At 34.5% G+C, this 12,837-nt stretch overlaps 1 protein-coding gene across 2 annotated transcripts; it reads left to right on the top strand.

The window, feature by feature from the left end:
• The first annotated feature begins 3,288 nt into the window (after positions 1-3,288).
• Positions 3,289-11,533, top strand: LOC120329013 (uncharacterized). 2 transcript variants are annotated; one of them, XM_039395618.2, is made up of 13 exons: positions 3,289-3,623; positions 4,572-4,696; positions 5,069-5,151; positions 5,398-5,478; positions 5,824-6,020; positions 7,836-7,942; positions 8,123-8,202; positions 8,621-8,695; positions 9,120-9,361; positions 9,444-9,562; positions 9,903-9,982; positions 10,455-10,601; positions 10,726-11,533. In XM_039395618.2, the coding sequence occupies exons 1-13, from the start codon at positions 3,507-3,509 to the stop codon at positions 10,905-10,907; spliced, it is 1,635 nt and encodes a 544-aa protein (XP_039251552.2). In that variant the 5' UTR covers positions 3,289-3,506; the 3' UTR covers positions 10,908-11,533. The 2 variants fall into 2 exon arrangements, with proteins under 2 accessions (XP_039251552.2, XP_039251560.2); XM_039395626.2 differs by having other exon boundaries at positions 3,294-3,623; positions 10,521-10,601.
• Positions 11,534-12,837: the final 1,304 nt, after the last annotated feature.

Raw genomic sequence — 12,837 nt, 5'->3', positions numbered from 1 at the left:
GTTTGGATCTCCTCTTGTCTTATGTTTTCTTTTTGAGCATGTTTTGCGACAAAATAAGTCGTTCTTCCCATAATTTAGATGCGGTTGTTTATTGAATTGATTGATAACTTTCATTTTACAGCTGTGAGTTCAATGTAGAATATCGGTATTTCTTATTAAAATATCGAAGTAGATTAAAATATATATATATATTGAAAATTTCACACTATATGACACTATATTAACTATGTTCATTCACTTTGAATAAAAAATACATCGGATTAACAAACCAGGAAACAAGATAAATCTCTTTACAGGTCATTTTTTTTTATTAGAAGACGGCAGTTTTATTAAGTGGAATTTTGAATACGACGCTAAGCTTTCAATTTTTCCACAATCTATCTATACTCAATAGCGTTGTTTAGATAGCGACAACATGGTAATTATTTTAAAACTCAGAAACTTTGAAAAACGTAGAAAAAAAACCATGAATGTTAAGGCGGAAATTTCTATTTAATAATAAATTGCTATACAAACTGCACGAAGCCATGGCGTTGATTACTGCTTGCGCGTTTATCACTTTTATTTTACACGAATCACTTTGTAATTACACTTCACTATGTGCCTACACTCACCAAACAATGCACATTTGATGTATTCTATTTTTCTCCAGAGCATAGATTTTAAATAAGAAGAAGTAAAGTTATTTTGAGCTAATTGCAGATTTTTTTGTACTACTTTCAATGGTGCCTCAACAGTACGATTGTAAGCGTTTATGTTCCCGATTTAGTTAACTAATTATTACGCCGACCAACTATGGAACGAACACATTGTGCAGCGGCTTCTCGGGCGAAAGAACCAATCAAAATCGGGAAATCGTCTCATTTATACTACTCCTATTTGTTGTGGCATAAATTCTTAAGAGATAGCAAACAAAACAAAAAATATTCTCTCGCGCAGGTAAAATTTTAATATGAAAATTCGAAACCGTTAAGCTTCATTGGTTGTGAAAGATTTGGGAAATGGCGGCTTTTCCAGTCACGTTTGTTGTTGAAGAACATTTGGATTGTATTCTATTAAATGTAGCATTGTGAAATAATTATTTTCTTATCTCATCGGTATATATATATATTTGTTTTCAGTGTGATTCAACTGCAACAGTCGGGTCGTTGTCCAGTTTGGTTTTCATCTCCCATTATGTTGCCCTCATTTAAGTAGACATTTACTTTGTGATAGCTTATATGTGTGATTGTGCCAAACAATCAGTTGTACTGCATCGAAAATTGCAGATTCTCCAAGACTATCTAAAACAGACAATCTGCCAACCAACCACAAAAAACAGCGTAGTGGTATTGTGATCTGTATTGCTCCCACTGGACTAGATGGTGTGGCGTATAGGCCTTGCATCCATCGCCTACTGTATTTGCTTTCAATTAGAGGGGTGCAACATACGACCAGTGGCCCGGCCCGTGGGACCTATTTCCGTGGCTCGAAGGGACTTGGTATTTTTTTATGGAATAACGGCACCATCGACGTTTTAGAGTTTTGTTGTGTCACACTGGAATAAAAATTCGTCTGTTAAAATATTCAATATCGTGATATTTATTTGATGGTTTTAAAGTTAAAATCCAGACAGTTAAAAACGAAGGTTGAATATGAGAGGCGGATGTTCAACATTGTGTCTAAAATACTTGATTGTTCAACACAATCTTGATGGGGTTTGCCGCGTCGTGTCTCACTATTTCTTAATTTGAATTTTTGAATGGGGATACATACACTAGAGATATACCGATACGGCTTTTATCGCCGATACCGGGGTACTGATCTGATATTGACACGCCTATATCTCGGCACTGATAACCCATGTCATAACATCACTAACCAAAATTTTCGTGCTTGCTACTACTAGAAAGCCTATGTTAAATAAAAGTACGGCCCGCGGTTTTACTCAGTTATTTATATCTGGCCCTCCTGTATTAAAGGTTGCACACCCCTGGTTTAAAGCAGTGGTACCCAACCTTTTTACCCTGGCGGACCGGTAAAATTAAATAAATTGTACTCGCGGACTGGCAGAAATTAAAAATGAGTGGAAAAGAAAAGAATAGCATATAATAATGAGTGTCCCGCACTGCAATTTTATTACGCAAATATATGGTATTATTTTATGTTTCACCTATTTCAATTTTTGGCCGACACATTATTTGATAGTTTTTCTTCGTGTGAAATGTTTTCGAGTGTGCCTTTTTTGTCTTAAAGCATAGTGCCCGACATTGCATTATATTACGCAAATATTAAAATTATCGTTTCTGACTTTAAAATTTTCTTAATGCTGCGGGGCGAAAAAGTTGTATAAATTACAAAAGTTGTAAGGGGGCGATGATACAAAAAAGTTTGGGAACCACTGACTATAGTCTATCGTTTCCGGATGAATTCTAATAATTTACATCCTAATTCGTAAAGATTGATAGCTAAATTATTACGTCACACTTACATGGCTCGCCATTCTGAAAACCCTGCCCACCCATTAACTAACCTATCACTGACAACAATGTGGCCCAAGCATTCATGTTCGAATGCTATCTCGCGCTAGTAAGAGTTTAATATTGAAATTGAGTAACTGTTGAGCTTGATTGGCCGTTAACGATATTGAAGATGACCGAATGAACACTATTCGACTTGTACTCTGTAAAATGTAGCATTGTTAAATAAGTATTTGCAATATTTGTTTTCGATATGGTAAACAGTCAATTTGGCTTTTACCATCGTAATCGTAACAGGCTTTCACTATGTGATAGCTAATGTATATTTGTGATTGTGCCAAAAATAGGTTATGCTACATCAAAAATACCAAACTCTTTAAAATTGTGGTCAAATATTGGTGTCCGCAAGATTGAAGGTACCCATAACAACCTCGGCACTTCGAAATCATCCAAACAAGCCCAGGTACTGATTTTCAAACTATCGATCATTTAAAACCGGTGTAATCAAGATGTTGGTGCATGAAAAGATGATCAATCCAATTAATTGCGACATTAATTGTTATAAAATATCACGTGTATATGTATCTTTCATTACGAAACCTATCGTTTTCGTCTGGGTACCCATGCCATTTATTTGCAGGATGATTTATGATCATGATCGACTGCTTCCTTTGCATAAAATGATTGATTTTAAATATGCCATATACTACGAAATTTTTATTTTATTTGTGTAAATTAAAGCATTACTCCGATACATGACACTCGGTGTAACTGCAACACCGAAGCGTTAATACTCTCTGATGCATACGCAGAAAAATGCTTATGTTCACGTAATTCTTAATAGTACAAATGTTATTTAACATCAAATAAAACGTAAATTTGATCATTAATTTCAAACGTGCACGTCTGAAAAAGAGATATTCGACTTTGCCACACGTAGATACGGGTCAGTCAGTGAGCACATTTCCGCAATACCTGTGTCAGTGCAAGAGTTAAATATTGCTGTCCGATAAACCTCTATTTTAGTGTGGAGGTCATTGAACGAAGATGGATTCTATGGCAAAATTAGCAGTTTTGTTGTGTATAGCTTCTGTTCCCAGCGTAGTTTATGGAAGCACAAATTGTGCGCTACCTCATGTGAAGGAAGATTTAAATTTTGACAAAGTAAGCCCAACTTTTAATGAATTTGTGTCGGTGGAAATCATGCAAATCAACAATATTATGCATTATGGAATAATATTATAATCTTATTCGACTATTAAACATTTAGTTTTCTACATCAGGGCTACTCAACTGGCGGTCCGAATCCGGACCGTTCGAGTATTAAATTTGGACCGCAGTTGCTTCTTGACTTTGAATGCACCGTTTTCTTTTTATTTCACAATCGTGATGTAATGCATTTTTCGGTGAACAACTAAAAAAAATCGTTTTGATGAAATTCTCGTGGACGTTGTGGGTTTTCTTAATATTACTTGGAGAAAAATCGCTTCTCTCAGCAACTAATATATTCCAAATATAGATTTTAAAATATTTATTTACGTGTGCTATTGTGGCAAATGTTTCACATCTTTCAAGCAAAGTCGGCGCTCAGCTGAACAACTGAAACCTTGTTATATTGACACCGAAGCGCGATATTGAGCATTGCTCTTGTATTTTATCAAACGATACATTTGAAATTTTGTTTGCATAGTTAAAATGTATTTGTGGAATCACCGGATCACCGTGATATTTAATAAATATTTTGTGTACGGACCTCTAGTGAAAATAGTTGATTATCCCTGTTTTATATAACAAGTTGCCCTCATTCTGAACAATTGGGACGCTTTGAATGTAATGTACTGTAATTTTTTTTCCGTACATATGAATTGAATATGGACAATGAATAATAACAGGTATTATATGCAATACTATACTTAATGGAATGTATATAATACGACAAACTATTTTTTTTTAAAAAAACAGTGGGGAATATATTCAAATATAATACAATAATTTAGTCCTTAGTGTTCTTGATCATGTTAATTTGCGGTGCACAAACTCAATGTTAAATGTATTATTTCCAAATGAAATATTTTACGTTTATTTTTCACGAACTCCAACTCAAAATTACAGATTGAAGGGAAATGGTACACAGTCGGAGTGTCGTATACTGAAGGTTCTAGATGCAGAGTCGACAGTCAATTTCACGCACAAACTACCACAACTGGCACTGTGAATATCGAATTGCACAATTTTGCGTGAGATGCAATTTGTATATTTGATCAATAATGCAGAGAGTCCGTCTTTTGACAACTTATTTTTCAAAATAAATCAATATATATTTGCATTAAAGACTTAATTAAATAGCTGATATAAAAGACAAATTGATATATAAGCATGTATTCACGGTAATTTGGATCAATAAAAAATATGAGAACTCACGGTAATATAAGTAATTTGTTTCTCGCCAAAAGATGTCAGGTACCAGCTAGACGTCTGAAAATAACGAATGCCAACATTTACATCGATTTGTGACTTTGATGTAAGGTCAACAATATCACGGGGTTGGTCATATTGGACAAAATACAATCTACCCCAAAATGCATATTTCATTTTTTTAAATTATTTAGTGATGCTTCGCACAAAACTGAGATTCTCCAATACGAGTACAAAAAGGTTGGCAAATCCAGATTTGCAGTAAAATCTAGCAAAGGTAGGACTTGTGGTCAACATACATTTTGGTATTCCAATGATTTGAATTAGAAAGTTAAAATATTTGAAGCGATGATATGTTTGTTTTTATGTACATGATATAATTCGTACTTTGCTACATATAATGCACTTTATAAAAAAAATTTCGTCCACCTCTAGTATAGTCAAAATCATTTTATCCTAAATTTAACTACTATTTTCAATTTTCTTAAGATTGATTATAAAACATTTTTTATTTATTTGGCAGATAAAGAATTTTCTCCGGAATTCGTAATCGTTTCTGATTCTAAGCAATACATAATGAAATTGTTCTGTGACGCTAAAACAGGTAAATTTCACGTTTGTTATTATGTATTCAACATATTGAAGTATTCTGCTCACTCAATGGCAAACAATTTTGACGATGACAATGTTATATGTTTCATAATATATTTACAGAGAATTTTAAAAACCTTCTTGAGTTTGCCTTTATAGCTATAATAAAGGTAGGACGGTGCAATAAATGCAGGAAGGCCAGTGTCCTACCGTTCCAACATTTTTAGTTTTAGTAGTGGGGAATGAAAACGTTTGCTACAATATTATTAACTTTTCAATCACAAATGCGCGATGCGTCTTTATTAAAACTAGTAACTTAAAAATTTCAACATTGAATTCAAATACTATGCATATTCAGGAAAAAAGGTCATTGAAGTTCTTGTACCCAATCCGGAATCTCATCCCGAACAAGTCGCTGCGGCTACCAACGCTCTAGAAGATGTCGGTGAGGGTTGGGAACTAGTGAAACTTTATCCCACTGATTGCAAAAAAATACCGTATTCGAAAAACAGTTGTGAATTGCCTGAAGTGTCGGAGCAGTATATTTCACACCAGGTTCGTATTCATAATGGTCTTGATAACAGGTAAACCCGAGTCTAAAACACTAATGAGTCCTTATACCAGTGGTATAAGCATATTTTTAGAGACTGAACCTCCAACACATTGATTTTCAACCTTTTTTGTACCGAGGAACACTTTTTTTAATCTGAAATTGTGGCGGAACACCAAACGGAATTTTTGGAAATAAACTATATTATGCAATTAACTGACGTCGATCATTTCGGCATGAAAATAAAATAACGAAATCAGTAATATAGCTTGTCAACTTCAGGAAAAGACGTGACACATTCCGATTCAGAGCTACGAGAGCTAAAGTACGGCACAAATATATGTTTTTGCAAGTTTGCTCATGAATACTATGATTACGGTAGCTAGAAACAGAAATAGTATTTTAGTGTGATATTTGGGTCTGTTTCGAATAGTTTCAAATATTTTATTCTGTAATTGAGGAGAGACAAACACGCAGCTCTTTCTCAACGTCTCTCAATTTCTCGCGTTTTTTTTATACGCAACAGGAGTCCAGAAGGTCGGAGGTCGATTTGGAAATTAATAGAAACATTGAAAATTGGCAGCAAAGCGATTTTTACTGTTTAATTTCGTCATAATCGCTACTTTTTTTGCCCCCTGAACGTTATCATATTACCGCCACTGTTCTTGTGCGCAAGTATTAATTCTTGTCGATCGGCGGAGATCGAAGTTTCATATTTTGGTAGAACTATATGCGTTCACATCGGACACAGATGTTAATGACATTAATGGAGCGCTTTTAAATTCCAACTTAATTTTATTCTGATTTTTATCTTTTGCGCTGGCTTAGATCTAACTTATCGCCGTTTGCAAATTAAACGTCCCAGTTTAGCGAATAATATTATCATTATCGACAACGGGATGCACACATTTATTAAGACAATAATTGAGTTTCTTATGCACCACATTGGTGTCAGTGTTATTTCCGGAATAAATCAATTAGATACTGTGATTAGATAAATCTGTGATTGCGTGAATCCTGAATGTTGATTTAAAAGCTGAAATAAAGACATTTCTACGTGGTCATTAGGCGAGATGACGATAAAGAGCACTTCTTTAACGATATCTTACATGCTGATTAGAATTAACCACCTCGAGTTTTAACGTTTTCTTTCCCAACAAAACAATACCGCGACCATTATCATAGCTAAAATCGTTACCTACAAATTCACAATTTTATTTACGGAATTTGCAAATTTAACACTTCACTTGACGATTTTGATGATGCCACACCCTAATTATTACTGCAAGAAAAGCTTCAAAATGCAACGAATGTAATCAACTCCGATGATGACTCCATTCATGGTCGAGTATAATGTTCACATTTTCGAAACATTATTTGGTCAAGAATGGAATGGGTCACTAAAAATACTCGTCGAGATAAAGTCTATTAAAAGGGAATATGGCCTGTCATTTCTTATCTGGTTACAAGTTTTTTATACCGACTTTTTAAAACTCTGACTCGCCGTTTTCAAATCGACTCTATTTATATTATTCGAAAGACGTCATAATACTTCGAAAAAGCAATTTTTCGCGGAACACCTGGAGGTCCCCGCGGAACACCGGTTGAAAATCACTGCTCCAACATACCTCCACAACTCGGATTTTATTTTTGAAGCATTTCGAATTAGCTGTACCTGATTGACAGACATCAGATAATTTTGAACAGCATTTTTTTATATTAAGATCAGGCTCGAATCTATGCCGATTAGGATAAATGAGCCGGGTCGCAGCATGATAAAATTTATTTACTTTTAAAAAATGTATTTATTTTTAAAACAGCTCAAGGGAAGATGGTACATGGTTGGACAATCTACACAACTCAAAGGTTGTACTGCCATTAGAGGAGTCAGTCCTGGAAAAGTTGATTCGGACTATTTCAATATAAAGTAAAGATTTCATTCTTTCCGATATGTTCACTCACTTTTTTGGTAGCGTTTTAAATCCCGTATTTCGTTTACATGTTTTGGTCGCTAGTCATCTGAATCGTCCTGTATTTATTTATGCCTTTCCTGGACACCGTGTTAACGTAACCTAACAATTTATTTATGAATTTTATCATTATGCAGTGATGAAACTCAAAACACGTTGACACATTATGATTTAAAGAAAGTTGGACCTTCAAGATTTGTAAAGACGTCACATTTGGGTAAGATATTATGAAAATAATATTTGAAATAATAATTTATATATATAAATCAATTAGCTTGCATTCAAAATTGCAAATTCTCACTGTATCACATGAATGCAGTTTACCGAAACTTGTGTGGAAATGAAAAAAATAAAAAAATGTCGTTAAGCACACTTTCGTGTCGGAAAAAATATAACATTCATGTATTTTTTGCATCATGCATTCATGCAAATATCCTCTATTATTCAAATGTCTGATTTCATGTGGCAGCGCTTGGGTTACAAAACATGTTTTAAGGAGGGAATCATGCTAATACGTTGTTACTTGCGTTTCGTTTATATTGTATCCATAATCCTTCATGCGTCAGGCTGGGCAATGGACTACCAATCAATCAGAATAATTTTCATCCTAGTAAATTTGATAGTTTTTTTTTCAGGAAATGTTGTAGAAGTTGTTTTATTTTCTGACTACGAAAACTATTTATTGCAACTGATATGCGATCATCACAGTGGTGAGTTTAGAAATTGATCATATTATTTTAGTTGTTTGGAGCCTGTTGGAATTGTAGAAACTCTAATTATATATATCTCAATAGATTTGTGTACCACCAAATTCAGTTTTTAGGCAAATCGATTTCATTTTGCCAATCCCTTCATCACCAGTAATAATCTTATAGAATTTAATTCGTATTACAGTTTTATTGGTGGAAAAATTTTGACGCAATTTCAAATACGACATATTAAGTATCAAAATCGAGTAGTTGAATATCGGTAGAATGTATGTTTGCCCTATACAATTGAACAATATAATATAAGTATAAAAGTATTAATAAAAATAAGGAGTCTCAATTTTTGTGTCGAGGTAAAAGACAAATATTTTAAAAATATAATATACATGTAGATCAAGACTGATCTGGATATTTTTTCTATTTCAAGGCGAAAAGGTTGTAGATATTTTTTCACCGAATCCAGAATCATTCCCCGAACAAGTTGCAGCAGCAACTAATCGTCTAGAAGAAATCGGACATGACTGGGAACTGGTGAAATTATATCCTACTGAATGCAAAAACCTACCAAATGTTAATTATGACATTCACGATGTGGTTGTTGAAAGTGAAAACCATGGACACTCAAAATGTACTCTACCAGATGTTACCAAAGGATTTCAATTTGAAAAGGTTTGTAAAGTTGTTCAGTTAGGATTAAATTCTCTAATTCGCGCTTTGACTTGTAATTAATATTATTAATACCGCATATCAGCTTCTAGGTACCTGGTACACCGCTGGAAAGTCCCATGAAATTAGTGGCTGTACTGCATACAAAGATATTGGAGGAACAAGTGACGGCGGAAAAGTCGCAATAGAACACACCAAATTTGGGTATATATACAATCGTTTTTTGTATTGTCTCAGTTCATCATTCTCTTAAACTTTCGCCTTTATTACCTTTTTGGTTTAAATTGAATATCACTAAAAACCTATTATATATAAATTGAAAAACCTGGAATTTTATAACAGCAATACATTTGAGCAGCATACTTGATTTGTCTGAGCATTCAAAACGAAAAATAAAATTAAACCGAATTTAATTTTATTAGTCTCTTTTTATTTTCCTTCATCTTTTGCACTTTGAAAAGTTCTTTTCTCTTTCTTATAACACTGGCTCGCTTCTTCTGTTTGTGCGCTCAACTTCTTAAATTATGTTGCATCTTTGTTTCAGAGATGAACACTCCCATAGCGAAGATCACAAGGAATACAAGAAAGTTGGAAATTCTAGATTTACGGAGAAACAGGGTGGCAGTAAGTTTTTTTGAATTTTTGTCGAGTCTGGATGCTATTTTTTATATGATTAGAGATTTAATTAAACAGCGTGTACATAATAGGATTTAGTTGCACCTTGTAAACAAGAGCTCTATTTTATCGGCCTATTCCACTTGATTCAGTTTTTCTTTTATCGAAAATGTGCGTAATAATTGTATTGTGATTAGGCTTGTAGCCATATATAACACAATACATATTATACTACAATACGATATCTTGGACTTGAAGTGTAATAAAGCAAAGGGGGTTGTTTTGGGGCCTCGGCCCAATAGCAGAGATCAAGATTTTAACTGGGTCTGATTGTAATATATATTGTTTGAACCCCTAACTGACTTTGCCTCCCGACATATCACATATCAAAATTGAAATTAATTTAAACGCTTTGATGCCAACTGAAATTTCGGACTGCGTTCACACGTTTGCCAGCATATTTTTGTATTTTGTGTTTCAGACTTCTTTGCTTTTTTACATTCATTTCCTTCAATTCTGACATATTTCTTTCCCACCTTATACCAAGATGACAGAGAAAGCTCAGACTTTGTGATGGTATCTGACTACAAAAACTACGCAATGAAGCTTACATGTTGTGGCCATACAGGTATGTTATGTGTATATATTAACTTGGATGAATAAACTAACAAACAAAATAACACCCTATGAATAAAATTTCACAATATAGATAATTTATCAACTTACACGAATCAGACATACTTTCGTTGCAGGTAAAAGAGTCGTAACTGTTTTTGTGCCGTCGCCTGAATCTCAACCGGAACAGGTCGCCGCTGCAACAAACGAACTTGAAGAAATCGGTGGTGGATGGGAGCTGTTGAAGCTATACCCAACAGATTGCAAACGATTGTCTGCATCCTACCAAAATCCTGGCCATACTAAAATTGAACTATAAATGATATTTTAGTCCGAAAATATCTAATGACAGTCGTACATTGTTTTAGGTTTTATTCAACGTCATTTAAAACAAAAGTACACACACAAAAGTCTGTTGTAAAGTACCATTTTAAGTCATTTCAAATATAGCATGTATGTGACTCATTCGTCGGTTTGGCCTGCATCATACCTTGTGGCATGTTTTTTGGAACCTCAACCTGTCATAAGTAACTATACGTAAACGTACAAATGTCTTCAAAATTATTCTCACTCATTCATTACTAATTCAAGCACCCACATTTTCATTGCAATAAAATTGCATCAAATTAAGAGGTATTTTTCATACAAAATTATCTTCCATTGCCAGGTCTGTGCTAACTGAAAATTAATTACAGCAGCTGCATGTTGTTAAAAGAATCGTTTTGAAAGCAGGCTTTGCATTGTAGATTTAAACGAATATTATCGGGAGTCGAGCTGACACGCGTACATTTTCATACAAAACCCCTATATTTTACTTATTCATCTCATGGTCGCTACGAAACTGGTCTTCAAGACTTTGTCTCGTAGCCTAATAGACTAGCTTGACCTTCAAATAATTGGTTTTAGCGTAGAAACCAGTCAGCATAATATATATAGTCTGTTACATATCTAATTTTATCAGCTCTCGCTCGGCCACAGTGACTGACTGTCGGTAGATGTTTGGACTTTTTAGTAAGTTTTGGGGTTATTTACAACTAGGCCTAGTTCAACAGATTATTACAACAGATGCACTATAATTCAAGGGCTTCGCTCATTCCAAAATAATACATACCTTATTTTACAAAACCAAGGCAGCTTTGCAAATGACATCTTCAAGACGCAGTGCTAAGTCAACGGTATGAAGCGTACAAGCACAGACGTCAATCACCTACTGCAGCGTAGGTATGACAAACTCTCGGCTCGCGGATCACAAAGCGACACATTATGTTTGTTTTTTGGTGCGCCCGCCAAGTGACAAATTAATGCAAAGAACATACTAACTTCTCAGTCTTGAAATTGGTAATGAACCCAGCCTTAGTTCAAGCAAAGAGAATTAGTTTAATCCAAGAATGGGTGAAATATAGCACACGGTATGCACTTAATGGCAACATGTCTGTTACAACTTTTAGGACATAACAAAATCACGGATCTCACTTCTCACATCTTGTCTCGCTACAACAGGGGTCGGCAACCTACAGCCCGCGGGTCAGATCCGGCCAGCGACGCTTCACTGAAATATAGCGACAAAACTGCGGTTTTGAAGAAGAATTAATTTTATAATCTACGTTTGAGGAGTCGATTATATTCTTTCCACGTATCAGAATTTATTGTGAGACACATGTAGTCTAAATTATATTATAGCCTAACAATTTGAACAGATACTAGTATCAAGAGCCTGCAGTTTAAATATAAATTGACAAATGGCAAAAAAGAAAAACGCAAAAAAGTTGAAGCTGAATGTAGAGTGTTTAAGGGCGCAGAACACTTGGGCCAAGAGGTATAGAACACTATACGTCATTATGAATAGAAGCATTTCAAAATCGTTGATGACCGTAGTCGGTATTGTATGCCATGAAGAAGAAAATTTATTCTCCAATATGAGCCTTTCTGCTAGAACCGTGACTCGGAAAATAGAAGAAATGTTTAAATTATTTTCGAAATTGAACATTACAATGAACAAGCTGAGAACTCGGATGCCCATACAGTGTGCAGCCAGATATTGAAAAGCTATCAATCGTGATGCAACAACAAGTGTCACATTAAATGACATTTGTAATTTTGAGTTCACTAGTTGTCACAGTCTTCGCGCGCTGTTTAAAATGTAAAATTTCAATTTATGATCTGTGTAAAAAAACATTGTGATTCATCGGCCATCCGTTCGGTTTTTAACTCTTTAAATATATATGATTCAGCCGGTTCGCACCGCTTCT

Source organism: Styela clava, chromosome 1 (assembly GCF_964204865.1).
Source record: "Styela clava chromosome 1, kaStyClav1.hap1.2, whole genome shotgun sequence".
Lineage (NCBI taxonomy): Eukaryota > Metazoa > Chordata > Ascidiacea > Stolidobranchia > Styelidae > Styela > Styela clava.
This window is presented reverse-complemented; position numbering and strand designations above follow the sequence as displayed.

Excerpts from the sequence above, each read along its gene's own strand:
- LOC120329013 (XM_039395618.2), top strand. The coding sequence starts at position 3,507 with ATGGATTCTATGGCAAAATTAGCAGTTTTGTTGTGTATAGCTTCTGTT. Across the intron at positions 9,563-9,902 it reads ATAGAACACACCAAATTTGG|AGATGAACACTCCCATAGCG; the intron begins GTATATATACAA and ends TCTTTGTTTCAG. Across the intron at positions 10,602-10,725 it reads TACATGTTGTGGCCATACAG|GTAAAAGAGTCGTAACTGTT; the intron begins GTATGTTATGTG and ends CTTTCGTTGCAG.